General features: G+C 31.9%; 1 protein-coding gene across 2 annotated transcripts in view; it reads right to left on the bottom strand.

The window, feature by feature from the left end:
* LOC134681093 (uncharacterized) overlaps positions 1 to 15761 on the bottom strand; it is a 280458-nt gene that overhangs the window by 13343 nt on the left and 251354 nt on the right. For both annotated transcript variants that reach the window (XM_063540513.1, XM_063540514.1), the window contains exons 6-9: positions 12755 to 12939; positions 9629 to 9812; positions 4193 to 4284; positions 1951 to 2071 (exon numbers count right to left, since the gene is read on the bottom strand). In XM_063540513.1, coding sequence (XP_063396583.1) covers positions 1951 to 2071; positions 4193 to 4284; positions 9629 to 9812; positions 12755 to 12939 — 582 coding nt within the window. The remainder of the gene's footprint in view (positions 1 to 1950; positions 2072 to 4192; positions 4285 to 9628; positions 9813 to 12754; positions 12940 to 15761) is intronic.

The following is a 15761-nucleotide window of genomic DNA, read 5'->3' as shown; positions in this document are numbered from 1 at the left end:
ATATTTCAATTGTCCAGACCTTTAAAAAGTACCTAAATATGGTTTGATTTTTTTGCATTTTTTTTAAAAATAATTCACAAATATGCAAATAAGGCTGTTAAATAGAAAATAGTGTGAATTAACAATTTTTTTTTTTATTTTAACTCCTAAATATCCAAAGATTTTGGAAATATATATAATGTTGCCAAGTTGTAACTACCAATTTGGACGAAATTTGAAATTTTGCATGGTTTTATGGCAGACTGGCTCTTAAACAACATATTTGTCACAATTTTTATTTGTGCTAATAAGATAAAATTTCTTTTATCTTTTATCATATTGCCCTAAGTACAAAATAGGTAATTGAAATAAAAACACACTTTAGAGTTAATCGGTCTCCTATCTGTTAATTCAAAGGTGACAATAATCACAATATTAACAAAAGGATCATAATTCAGTGTTAAAGAAAAGTTAAACATAAATAACGCAGTCATTATCAAATAAGCATGATTTAATCGGCGTTTTGCATTTGCGCCGATCTGCATTTCATTTGCGCCGAATTTTTCTTTCATTTGCGCCAATTATTTTTTTCATTTGCGCCGATTTTTTCACAGGTAATTGACAGGTAAATTACAGGTGAATAGATATAAGAAGGTGTGGTATGAGTGCCAATGAGACAACTCTTATTTTTATTATCATTAAAGACTTTTTTTAGTTAGCCAGTTGTACAAATCTTATGAATTATCAATATTTACATGGATATAACTGTTTTGAACTCTGAAAAGTATTGAAAAAAGTTCAATTCCATGTGATGAATGATGAATTTTTATAATGATAGAGCATTGATCTGAGTTATTCTCTGTTGATGTTATTTATCACACAAATCTCTAGAAATTGTTTCAATCACATTTAAGAAATTACTGTGTAGAACCCACTAGTTTTCTTTATTCAACAATTAATTGGTTAAATGTTTCCCTAGTTTGAAAATTAGTTTTCCGCTGAATTAATTGGGCATAGAAATGGACATTTAGTGAGAAAATGTTGTAGGTTTTCTTCAAGTTTGCATAGCGGGCAAATTGGGTCTGTACCTCCTATATTAAATATAGCTTTAGTTGCTTGTAAAAAGTAGGTTCACGTTAGTATTCTATCTTTTGTTGTGGCTTTCTTTGATTTCCTGGAATTTACATGTAAGAGTATCACCTGTTACTTACCTGTAAATCCAATTAGGAGAAATATAAATCGGCGCAAATGAACAAATGAAATCGGCGCAAATGAAAGAATGAAAATTTTCAAAATCGGCGCAAATGTCATACGCCCGTTTTAATTGTGAATATATGTATTATACTTTATAATTAGTCTAACAAAAACTTTCAGTACTGTAACAGTTTATTTCTAAAGAAGTAAATGAATCAATTAAGCCTAAACTAATACTACAGTGAATTATTAACAATAAAAACCTATGTTCAATAAAAAGGTTATTCCAAAAAAAAAAAGGTTTTTTACAACAACAAAAATCCAGAATGGTAAGCCTTTCACCAAGTTCACTTCAAATCTAAATCATATCAGAAATTAAACTTTGTTATAAATATTACATGTATTCATATTTCTTTTGATTTATTTAATAATCATTAAACTGAGGGTCTTAATTGTCCTCATTAACCTCTAATAAATCTAATAAATTAAACATATAATAATAATAATCCTTATCTTGAGATGTGTCAAAAAGTTTGAAGATGTCTTTGTATATCTTTGTATACACCTGTACAACTTAAATAGAAATGTTCACACAATTTTATATTTTTTTTCATTGTAATCAGAATGCATTCAAAAAGTCATTAGGATTACAAGGTAATTTGAATTGCAATTGATTAAATCAAGTTACATGTAATCGATTACAGCTGATTAATGATTACAATTAGAATTACCCAAGTCAGCAATAAATCAAGATACATTGTGACAGAAAGGAGTTACCTGCTTGTGCTGTGAATGATGAACATTTGGTCTTCATGGCATCAACACAACATGTATAGTTTGTTTCCTCCTTTGGACAAACTCTAAGGCTACTGACTGTCATTCCTTCAGCATCTTTACCCTAAAATATCTTTGGCATATAAATAAACATACAAAATTGTATTAGGACTGCTTGATTATTTCTGGTGTGTTCCCACGAAAAATGAAGAATATTTGTACTAGTGGGGATTCTTTGAATATACCATTTGTTTGATAAATATATGGCTGAGAACTTCAAGCCTCATGAAGCCAGAATCACCGACCTTTAAAATACCTGTAGCTATAAATACTTATATATAAAGGTTTTTCAGAGTCTGAATATGTTTAAAAGTAAGAAATCGAATCACATTCATGTTTATGTATATGTTGTGTACAAGTTATCATTTTGTACAAATTATAATTTGTATTTTGACAAAAAGTGCCTGTACAAATTACAATTTGTACACAATTCAACTTAAATTCACCTATAACTTGTACAATAATTTATAGTATGGATTGTGTTATAAAAAAAAAGATACACACTATATAGCCTACTTAACCTTATTTACAAAATGCAAAATACATGGATTCAACTGACAGACTGCCATTTCTAAAATTCATAAATATTAAATATTTAACTGCATAGTTAAGATACAATATCACCCAAAAAAAAATGTTTGGTGACGTTTAATCGAATTTTACTTTTTTCTGGAATAAAGGTCACCGATTGTTTTGAAGACTCAATCGAAACTAAAGGTCGACAGCTTTGACCATCAGGGATTTTTTTTTACTCTGACTGACCTAAGATATGTTCAGAAGTATTATATTCTCGTTTGAATTGTTTTACATTTGTCTATTCGGGCTTTTTATAGCTGACTATGCGGTATGGGCTTTAGTCATTGTTGAAGGCCGTCCGGTGATAGTAGCATGGAAATGTTCAAATTAAGATAGCAATAATTTATGTAGATATAAGAAGATGTGGTATGGGTGCTAATGAGACAACTCTCCATCCAAGTCAGAATTTGTAAAAGTAAACCAACATGTATGAAAATACGTTTAAAGCCAATGAACCATTACTGAATTTACAGAGCCGAACAATCTCCATGGTAATGAGATTTGCCAATACCACAGCTAATACATATGCATACCAAATATCAGTGACCTATCACTAGTGTTTACCCATAAACTAACATAATCACAAACTTATACATGTATATGTAAATACAGCAAAAGCTTCAAAGTCAAAAGACTATGAATGAGGGGTGGGCCTATTATTCTGCCAGTGCTAAATACCAAATATCATTGACCTACCACTAATTTTCCTAATAAACTGAGCCAATGCTGCCGCCACCCAAAACAGCTTATCTATGTCTCACTTTTTGACTCGGTCAAGGGGAGATTTTTTTTTAATCATTGTCCACCCCAGGATCTTTTGATAGCACATGGGTGAACAAGACTGACCCCGGTCCTTAGGTTTGTGCATATACAGTTGTCCTCCTTTATCTCAGCATGCATTGCATCTGTCACTATTTGCTCCTAGATTGGAATGCCCCTTTAAGATTTTTTTAGGCCTATAATAGCCATTAGCCCATAAAACTCCCATGGGGATTTTAAAATGTTCACAGGTATGATACTGGCACTTGGTAACACTTCCATTAGTCACTGGATGCATGGTTATCAGTAAAGACTTGTTATCTTTAAACATATATACGTTTTTACTGTTGATGTTTTCGTTGTCATTTCAATGATATTTAATCGGAATATATTTTTCATACTGCTACTGATTTATTGATTTTGAAACAGCAATCAACTATGCTTTAAGCTATTATTCTAGCATTTTTAATTGTTATTATTTATATTTTCACATATATTCATTTGCTTCAAGGTTTATTTTCTTTAATTCATGTAGATCATTGAAACAGAAAGTATTCATCCAATATTGCTGACATGGTTCAGAAAATAATTTTCAAGTATTTTAAAAATTTAGACAGGATAAATGCTAAGTGTTAGCAACCCTAATCCTATCATTTTTGACAATGTTTGTCAGGCAATTGAGATACAATTTGAAGATAATAAGACAAATGATTCTAGTTGAACAATGATGAAAATTCATAGAACTCTATGAACTCTATGAACTTATCCTGTTTATAAATGTAAGCTTTGTTTGTCTGCTGTCCTGTATATATGAAAATTGACAAGATAATACTGAAATAACAAAACTTACAGTCCATGAATACTCTGGGTTGTCCTCAATTGATAAACAATTCAACATCGTACAGCCACCCTCATCTACCACATTGGCAATTAAACATGGATCTATAAATAAAACTCTGATCTAAATGACTTGACCATTTGAGGAAAAAATCACGGAAAAAATTTATTTAAAGAATCACTATTCACTCAGGAATAAATAAAGGCCATGCTAAAAAACAAAAAAGTGTCCTGATTTGAGGTTAAGGTACCAAATATAACAACATCAATGACATCAGGAAGTAAGAATCCTCTTTAAATTTTTTCACAGCCTTTAATAGCTTACTATGGGTTTTGCGCATCATTGAATATAATTTTGATCTAAACAACTTCACGATTTGACGGAAAAATCATGGAACAAACCTGTGAATATGAAATAGCCTGATTGTTACTTTCAAGAATCAATATAGGCTCAGGAATAAGTAAAGGCCACGCTGACAAAAATATTACTGAAATAATAATTTATACAGATTGTCGTAAGTATCCCGATTTGGGGTAAAGGTACCAAATATTACAACATCAGGAACGAAGAAGTCTCTTCAAAATTGTTTCACAGCCTTTAATAGCTTACTACGGGTTTTACTCATCATTGAAGGCCATACTATTGTTGTTTTTAAATCCTTGATCTTTATTTTATAGAGGCCTCGGTGTCCAAGTGGTCGAAGTAGTTCTACTGTAATCACTAGCCAGTCAACACTGAGGTTGTGAGTTCGAACCCCGCTCGTGCGGGTGCACTCGACTCTAAACTTAATTGACTAGGATTGTCAGTTTTCCTAAAGCGGCACCTAAAAGTGGCGTTAAAACACCAACACTCATTCAATCAATCTTTGTTTTACGGTTATAATTGTCTCATTGGTAACCATTCTACATCTCCTTCTTATTACATTTTCTATAAAATTGAGAATGGAAACGGGTAGTGTGTCAAAGAGACAACAACTCGAACAAAAAGCATAAACAGCCGAAGATCACCAATGGGTCTTCAACACTGCGAAAACATCGCACGCCTATAGGCGAGCTTCAACTGGCCCCTAAACAGAATTGTGATCATTTCATATTTACTTATTTTCTGAACAGATATCGATGGTAATGATATTACATAATAACAAAAATTGTATACCTTGAATGCTCTTTTTCGCTTTATTTTGCTATATTTAGAGGGAAATAATAACGTATAGCATTTTTGGATAATTCTGCTTTTTCTTATTTTTTTACAATATTAGTAGCTATCTAAAGTTTTTCTGTGAACTCAATATCCTCCTTTCAGGGAAAATACCAAAGTCTGAAGACATTCTAGTTATTGTTTTAATAAACAGCTGCACTATGATATGCCCTTATTGTGCATACTGAAATTGTTGAAAGAATAACATCATGAACATATGATATTTATATTAGACGAAATTTTATCAGAAGCAAATAAAATGTCTCTGTAGAAAATAATGCATGTGGAAAAATAATGCGTCAAATATGACTGTTAAATGTCTCATTCTCAGAAAATTTTCAAAATTAAAAGCAGCTCTTGCCAATCCTGACATCAGTGTTCAGTTTTTAGTAGTTTGATCCATTCATGGTATTTAAAAAGGTTTATTTTTTAAATTGTTATTTGGATGGAGAGTTGTCTCATTGGCACTCACACCACATCTTCCTATATCTTTTATCAATATGATGGTCAGATTCCAATAACAATGCTTCACTCTTGAATGACATATCAGAACTTTTTTTTTAAAATGGTACAGTTTGTTGTGTTCAACAATTCCAATAACTATGTAAAGTTTCCAGGAAACAATCTAAGCAAACTCATGTTATGTTATGCACTAAGTGAAATCAAATTGCCTTTTTGAAATTTGATTGATTTCTATTAACTTATACTAAAGTTTTTATCCGGAAACCATCCGTCCGTGGACGACGCTGACGACGGCGTGATACCAATATACATCCTTAAAAAATTTTGCGGTCGTATAAAAATTGAATTTTTTCCCCTATGTTCTATCTTAAGACATGTCGGCTTATTTCCCCCTTTAGTGAATTAGTTAATTGGTTACTTTAATTTTCCCAATTGACTTCAAACAAACTATCAAAAATAAGGTGCCACAAATATGTATTTGTTTGGATCTAACCCATGACCAATGTAATCAAAACCATGACGAATTTCAATACACCTAACTGAATCATGTCAATCGCTTAACCAATCCAAACCAATTTCAATATTTTGGTTATCCTGCGTTGATTTCTTAAAAACAACAATTCCAATTTAGATTGTTTGACTTACAATATAAATTCAAACATGTAATTTGCTTTTTATTTGCTCATTTGAAAAGAACTGAGGCAATAGTTTTGACAAGTAACTAAACTTATCCATGAACCAACTTAACCAAAGTATGACAAAATCACTGTTCTAAACGCTCCGCGATATGACGACCTTGCTACCCGTGTAATATGATTTTTTTTATGACAATCTGCATTCACTGTGCAAACAAGTCAATGTTTTAGATCCAATAAATCATGGAGTGCATATATACATTATGTCAAAATTAAAATTGCAGGGTCATTTGTAATTTTAAAATGTGTTTCCCAAAGGGAAATAAAAGTTAAAGCGTGATAGTGCTGGAAAAGGATTTGCCCTTTACCATGTTTACATGCTATATCTTAAAAAAAATGTCAAAATCTAGGTACCAGTCTTGTATTACAACTCCAGTTTCTGGTGCATGTCAAAACATGGAGTGACATAAAATAGTCCATTTTTTTCTGAATATTTTTCAGGACTTATTTTTTTCTATTTGATAAAAACTTAATGCTTGACTTGAAACATCTATTAAGAAAATATCGCATCTTTTTGAATATCAAACCAGGAAAGTGGAAGGATATAATTTTTACTGGAAGTGGTGTGGCCTAGTAAAAACAGCCAAAAGAAAGAGGGAAAAAAAGTAGTTCGAAATTCAGTGTCTTAACTTTTTATTCTTCAAGGCATGAACAACTGTTATTTAATTAAATAAAATCAACCATGTTGGTTAGTTTCAAACTGGTAATAAGACGGATCAAGATTAGTCCATATAGGGCACTGTATTTCTTGAATCACTGCGTTCGAAAAAAGAAGCCTGTTATGTAACCTTTAGTGGATTATAATTTCTAAGTAAAAGTGTAATCTATTAAACTTCTACTGGAATATTCCGTTTGAGGAATGCTTTTAAAATTTTATCTTAATTTTCAGTACAAAAATAAAGCGAACACATACTTTTCATGCTTTTACACGATCTTGAAAGAACTGTAAAATGAAAAATGTGTGCACTCTATTGCACGCAAACTAAATGGCATTTACATAATGCCAATAAAAGTATATGCCTTGCAAAAAGCATGCAGACAAATTAAGACAAAACAAGCTGCAGTGCTCATTTAGCAAAACACATTTTCAAATATGAATATTTCAGACAAATATGGAACTCTTTGAGTGATAGAAATACAGTTCACAGCTTCTAACATAAATATGCACTTGACATACTCAAATATCGCAAGAATTGAGAAAAATGGTGATGACTGCTGCTTTTTAATGTATTGATGGCTCAAATCATTTATTGGAAAAGAGAAAAAAAAAACAGTTGTCATGATAACTATAAAAAGTCTCTAAGTTGTATTTTGTTTGCATGTAATGAATGAACAATATTGTTGGTCAAATAAATCAAAGGGCACAATTGTATTTACAACTTATCTAAGCACTTCAAAATCTAAAAGCTCTTATTTGTAGTTTCCTAGACAAAATCAAAGAAAATTTCATACATGGCCACTGTGTTTAGAATATATACATGATATATGCCATTTGATATTTCATGAAGCTCTGTTTTGCAGTTACTGAGAAATATGCAACAGAACATTCATTGGAAGGACTGAAAGAATGAATTTTTCAAACAGTATACCATTCTCCTAAGGAAAAGGAGTGGACATGGTTTTAAGATAAAAGAATAAATAATGCATTTAAGGGAAATCTCTAAAATTCCAATTCCCCTCATATATTACATGCAAGCAAAGTGTATTCATATTTACACAGCCTAATAGTTCCCTATAGTTCCAGTTAAGACAAGGCAACTGATTGATACCTATTCACCTACTTTTGTTATCCATATTTTGATTATTGACAAAAAATAAAAAAATAAATTAATGTCCCTTGTAAATGTATCATAACTTTAACTAGAGGCACCTTGTTTGTCGCTCAAATGATTGTTTATAATCGATGCATGAAATGAGGCAAGCATTATACTTTTGCTTTAGTTTCAGAGAATCATAAGTCAAAAATTGAATTCCCCACCTATATTCTATCTTAAGCCATGTTGGCCATGTTGGTTGACAGGTGGGGTCATTGTACACATTCTCTAATGATAATTTCAGCCAAGTTTTGTTTAATTTGTCGCAGTAATTTCATCAAAGAAGATTTTTGCAAAAGATTACAAAAATATCGATAAAGTGTTAAATATTTTCTTTAAAGGGCAATATGTTTTTATATGTTGTGATGTTATGCTATTGTTTCAGAAAAAGGGAGAAGGTTTGGGCCCATTAAAACGTTTAATCCCGCTGCAAATGTTTGCACCTGTCCTGAGTCAGGAATCTGATGTACAGTAGTTGTCGTTTGTTTATGTAATATATACGTGTTTCTCGTTTCTCGTTTTGTTTATATAGATTAGACCGTTGGTTTTCCCGTTTGAATGGTTTTACACTAGTAATTTTGGGGCCCTTTATAGCTTGTTGTTCGGTGTGAGCCAAGGCTCCGTGTTGAAGGCCGTACTTTAACCTATAATGGTTTAATTTTTAAATTGTTATTTGGATGGAGAGTTGTCTCATTGGCACTCACACCACATCTTCCTATATCTAATAACTCCTTAAAAGGTTAATTGACAATTTTGATCATGTCGACTTATGAGAAGATCTTACTTTGCTGAACATTATTGCTGTTTACAGTTTATCTCTTTCTATATTAATATTCAAGATAATAACCAAAATTTTATTGTTATTTGTTCTTTGACTGGTGGTGGAATACCGTCATTGTTTTCTTCTATTAGTCTTTTGTATAATTGGCTTCTTTTTTAATTGATCAAACTTGTTTTTTTTAAATAAGGAAATCTGTGGCATGAATAGAGTTTTATCCTGTCAAGTACTAGAGTGAAAATATAACTGAACATTTCATTGCTTATCAGATAGTTAACGTCACCAGAAGTTAACATATCAAATTCACTGTAATAATAAAATTTGATCTAAATAGTGATAATTTTTTCTTCAACATTTGAGTAAAAGTTTTAATAAACATTTGCACCAAGAGCTCATGTCAGATAATGTCCTGATTGTGCATAGAATAGAAAAGAGTTCTAGGATAGGATAGGATAGCATATAAGTAGATTTTAAAATATATCCATAATGATCAGGAACAAACCTTTGACAGTCAGCTGGAAAGTTGCATTTGTATCTTTAGTTTCTTCCTTCTCTGCTCCAAAAATAGTTATGGAAACATCATAAAAGCCTGTATCATCTGCTGTTAGATTACTAAACTTCAGGTTTATAGTATTGGGAACCCATGTTACTCTGTCTTTGAACCTGATTCCTTGACCATCACGGATCTAAAATAAGAAACATTAAATTGTTGCAATTATACAAATATGACACTGTTTTAATCTGAATAACCATGCAGTTTAACATTTGTGTAATCAGCTGTCAAGTCTGCAATGGAATATTGTCTGCACCCCTGGAAAGTTGCATTTGTATCTTTAGTTTCTTCCTTCTCTGCTCCAAAAATAGTTATAGCAACATCATAAAAGCCTGTTTCATTTGAGGTTAGATCACCAAACTTCAGATTTATTGTATTGGGAACCCATGTTACTTTGTTTATGAACCTGTCTCCTATTCCAGCACGGATCTAAAATAAAGCATCAAATAGTTGCGACTATACAAATATAGCAGACACTGTTTTTATCTGAAGGAGTGTGCCTGATATTCATATGATGAGGACATAATTTTTCATGCATGCAATCAGTTTGGTTAAGGTCTGGGGCTGGCATGTCAGTTAACTGCTAGTAGTCTGATGTTATTTATGTGTTATTGTCATTTTGTTTGTTTTCTTTGGTTGCATCTTCTGGCATCGGACTCGGACTTCTCTTGAGCTGATTTTTGATGTGCGTATTGTTATGCGTTTACTTTTCTGCATTGGCTACAGGTATAGGGGGAGGGTTAAGATCTCAGAAACATGTTTAACCCTGCCGCATTTTTGCGCCTGTCTCAAGTCAGGAACCTCTGGCCTTTGTTAGTCTTGTATTATTTTAACTTTTAGTTTCTTGTGTACAATTTGGAGTTTAGTATGGCGTTCATTATCACTGAACTAGTATATGTTTGTTTAGGGGCCAGCTGAAGGACGCCTCTGGGTGCGGGAATTTCTCGTTGCATTGAAGACCTGTTGGTGACCTTCTGCTGTTCTCTGCTCTATGGTCGGGTTGTTTTCTCTTTGGCACATTCCCATTTCCATTCTCAATTTTATTATGCACTGTAATCAGCCTTGTCAAATCTGCAACCCTTTAGACACAAGTAAGGAGTAGGGCCATAAAAATTTGAAAACAGCTGTCTCAGAAATTGATGAAATTACTGCAGCTAGAATTATCACTTACAAGTGTAGTTAACATAATGAAAACCCTCAAACTTGTGACTTGGTTTGTATTTGTATAATTTTCAAGCGTGTCAGAAAAAAGTAAAATAACAAAAATACTGCACTCTGAGGAAAATTCAAAATAGAAAGTCTGTAATCAAATGACAAAATCAAAAGATCAAACAAATTGATAACAACTGTCATATTCCTGATTTGGTACAAAGAAAAACTGTGTTTTAGCCATGTGCGTGTAACATCAAAATTGTTTTCCGTAATCATGATAATGTTCTTGTAAGTTAATAATCATTCATTTTACAAAATATTTCTTCAATCTGGTCCATATCTCTTGGTTTATTTTTTAAAACTCTATTAACAGAAACTTTCTAATATTCAGTTTAAGTTGCAAACAAACATTTCAATTACCATGATTATATTCATAAAAGTGCACCAGAAACTTATTTTCTGCATTGATCTTAACAAAATATAAATTGCAAAGACAATTACAAATCTTTAGCAAAAATTAAAATCAAAGTCATTAATGATTTTCAAACAAAGGCAATGAATGTCTTCTGCTGGAAAAAGAGGAGTTTTGATTGAAAGCTCTTAAATATTATTGCAAGCAAAGTAAATTCAATGAAAGTTATAACAAAAGGCTTCGCAGATCACAGCCTGATAGGACTGCAGAAGTCTAACCCTGAACAGTAGGGGCAAACTTGGACACAATATTCAAATTGATACAGATACTGTCTGGATTGTGGATTCATTTTTGACATTTATAGAGGTTTCTGAAACTAAATAAATGTGGTCAAAGATCTTAAAAATCTATTGCGAACTACTTTGCATTTGAAGATTTCTTCTTGAAACTTTTTTATTTTTAATTTTGAAAAAAATATTAATCTCTTGGAATATTTGGGAAAAGAATCCCCCTCCCAAAAAAATATTTGACCCCCCCTCGAGCAATTACCCACAAACTCCATCCCAGCCTTCCCTTTGTAGTATGAAACCTTGTAGTACAATTTTAGAAAGATCAATACACATAAACGCAAGTTAATGTCAGGAAACTACAAAAATGCTTGTTTTTGGCCCCTTTTTTGCCCCTGATTCCTCAATGTCTGGAGCAATTACCCCCAAACTCAATCCCAGCATCTTTCACTTTGTGATATGGAACCTTGTGGTACAATGTCAGAGAGCTCCATACACTTTTACACCACTTATTGCCCGGAAACCCAAAAATGCTTGCCTTTTGCCCCTTATTCATGGTATTCCTGAACTGTTGGTACCATAACCCCCAGAATCTATCTCAACCTTCATGACCTTCCTTTAGTGGGACTGAACCATCTAGTAAAATTTCATAGAAATACATTCACTTAAACTAAAGTTATTGTCTGGAATCTGAAACCAAATGTGTCTTTGGATGATGGAGACGATGACGCAAATGACGAAATCATAGCATTATCCGCAACCCTTCAAAAATTTTGCGTTGGTATGAAAAATATACGATAATTATAAGTTTCATTTAACACCTTTGCTCCAAATCCCTCCTGTAAAATATCATAAAACATTACAGAAACATCAAAAGTTAAATACCAAAACAGTTAAATTAATAATCCATAGTTGTATCTTAATACGTTTTAATCAATTCAAACTTAAAATAAACATTTATTTAATAAATAATTGATCTCTGTACAGATTTCGGGGAATCAACAAAGTAGTGACATCCATTCCACGATACTCACCCAGTCACATTTTTCACATTAATAAACACCTCTATAATTTCTGAATTGACAGTATTTTATCATTGTTTATAGTGATTTTGCCATCTCATTGATATACCTCATATCTTCTTTTATTCATAATAGTTTAAGTTGATATAACAAGAATTTCTCCTTTAGATATATCTTGGGAGATAAGTCTAATATAAATCACCTTGAATCCAAAATTATTATTATAGTAGCAGAAGATTTCTGCCCAATCTTGTTTGGTCTTTTTAACTGTCCAATTTATTACTGTCAAGTTGATAAATTTCACTGCAGAATCACCATATACAAAGTTGGTTGTAACCTCTTTACCTGCACAAAGACTCACTGGCGCTTGGTTATGATAAGATGCACCTGTTAGGTAAAGACAATAACAATTAAAGAACCTTAGTGAGCAGCTCACACACCCCAAATCCCCACATTGTCATTGGAGAAATTAAATAAGTGTAAGAAAAAGATTGTATAAAGAGAGGGAGGCCAGAGATGTGCCAATACTAATATATATGTATACCAAATATCATGGAGCTACCACTATTGGTTCCCCTTGAAGTGACCTAATCACAAATTAAGACATAATTGAAAAGCTGCTGCCATTGAAAGAAATGCCTTGCCCTGTTAACTTCATTTAGGCAAGACAGAAATGTCAAAAAGACCAACTACAGTTCACACACGAAACAGAAAAATAAATCATATCATTGCAATCCATCTTAAAACAGGAGTTAATCCTGACACTCTCTAAGGGGAATTAGTTTCTGCTTCACTACTTACACTCTTCATGTTTCTCTAATATTAAAGCTGAAAAGATTAATTAAGGAAAAAGGAGAGAATTGTGGTTACTACAAATGGAACATTTTTATGGTCATGTAACATAGTTAATAAAGTTATGATAGTGTCTATAAAATTTAAAGGGAAAATTGCAACTTTTACATTAAAAATCCTTTTATTGAAAGCAGTTAGGATTTATCAAGTATATCATTAAAGGAAATGCAAGCCCCTGAATAGGATGTCCATTTTAAGATTTATACTCCATATGTACACAGTAATTGAAAGTTCACAGTATTACAGAAATAACTAAATATCTGAAACAAATGCAAAGTTCCAGAAATTGACAGAATAAGAAACAAGTTTCATTTAAGTACCGGCAAATTTGTAAGTCACATGACTTTGACCTCATCTTTATGTTTCTATTATCCTCATTCAGTTTTTATGTACCCGACCAATAAACAGAGATCATCTTGATTTTAGCTCATTTCATGGATCAAGGATTATCTTTGAATTTTAATGCTTACATCTGTTTTTAAAATATCAAATACAATTTGTGCTAGAAAATTTACATGTTGATCTGACTTCAGAGGTTTGTCATGTATAAATATGGAGTCTTCTATATTTAAGACCTTGATACAATACCCTCACTCTAAGAGTGGAGCTATAGTGCATTAACCTCGTCTTTCTGTGCATCTGACCATCTGCTCTCCTTTGACCTATAAATATTACTATCACAATTTTCTCTTTTAACACTATGGCTGCATACTTGGTCACCTGCTTATAAATGAGTTGCAATATGTGAGTATTGTTCATATTTGCCAGACACCTACTTCTTAATTGCAGATAATATGTTAATCAACTTCAAATGTTTCGTTTCTCTTTACTCAAGTACTACGCAACAAAATAATTCAATTTGTAGATATCATGATAGACAACTCTTGCATTTCAGCTAAACACTCTAGATGACTATTTAAGAAGATGAGACATTTTATTGAGTCTATTTAAAGATTACATTTGGATACAAATAAATATTCATGTAAAAATGTTTTATTTTAGATGAAGAATCAGAAGATGAAGAAACTGAGGAATCTTGGGAACAAGATTGTGACAAGGGACATCAGAATGGGGATATGTTATATAACTCTGAGGAAAATTGTGATACTGAAGTAAAGTCAGAAAAAAGTGAAAATCATAATGATGATAAGAGAAAAGGTTATAGAAGTAATAAACAGCACGCTCTTGTTGATGAAAAACAGTTTCAGACATCACAAAATACAAATGGAAGCTTGTCGTTAATTTAAAAACATGTAGTTGGTGTTTTAACTTTTTCAATGTACTTTATCATTTTTCATTCATACAAATAATTTTTAATGTGTCAGTAATAATAAATTATTATTTTACTCAGTACCTTAAATTTGATGGCAGCTTTGAAATTGATAAGTGTAAAGTAATGCGTTTATAATGAGGTCTTTTTCAATGGGGATATTTAAATTGTGTTGTTGGCTGTTTTTTTCTATGCATATATATGCATAGTTTCCCATATCATACATATTTCGACACAAGCTTAGAAAATGTTCATGCTCAGGTAATTTTTTTGACAAATCACAGCATATATTACAGTTTATGGTTCCAAACCAACAGTATTATGATGACCTTGACAGACAGCCCTATTATTATGTAATGTTTCAGATATCACAAAATACAAATCGAAGCTAGTCGTTAATTTAAAAACATGTAGTTGGTGTTTTAACTTTTTCAATGTATTTTATCATTTTGCATTCATACAAATAAATTTTAATGTGTCAGTAATAATAAATTATTATTTTACTCAGTACCTTAAATTTGATGGCAGCTTTGAAATGGATAATTCTAATGCAACAACGTTTGTAACGTTCATTTTGATTGGATAACGTCACTTTCTTACATGGCATCAATTGACAATTGATGCCATGGGACGTACGCGCAAGCGCAGACGGCATATGACAGATTTTAAATACATGTTTTAACGTTGTTTTCCGTCAGTTTCATTAGAATGGAGATAACAATATGGTTTTTTAAGCTCCGACGGCATCAATTTTGGATTTGATGGTCGCAAATACCCATTTACTATCTCCGCTAACGCGTCGCCAGTAAACTTAATTTGCGACCATCAAATCCCCAATTGATGCCGTCGGAGCTTAAAATACAATATAGTTATCTCCTAAATGTAAAGTAATGCGTTTATAATGAGGTCTTTTTCAATGGGGATATTTAAATTGTGTTGTTGGCTGTATTTTTTCTATGCATATGCATGGTTTCCCATATCATAAATATTTCGACACAAACTTAGAAAATGTTCATGTTCAGGTATTTTTTTTGGACAAATCACAGCATATATTACAGTTTATGGTTCCAAACCAACAGTATGATGA

Source organism: Mytilus trossulus, chromosome 8 (genome assembly GCF_036588685.1).
Source record: "Mytilus trossulus isolate FHL-02 chromosome 8, PNRI_Mtr1.1.1.hap1, whole genome shotgun sequence".
In the NCBI taxonomy this organism is placed as follows: domain Eukaryota; kingdom Metazoa; phylum Mollusca; class Bivalvia; order Mytilida; family Mytilidae; genus Mytilus; species Mytilus trossulus.
The sequence above is the reverse complement of the archived record's forward strand: the minus strand, read 5'-3'. Positions and strand labels throughout refer to the sequence as shown.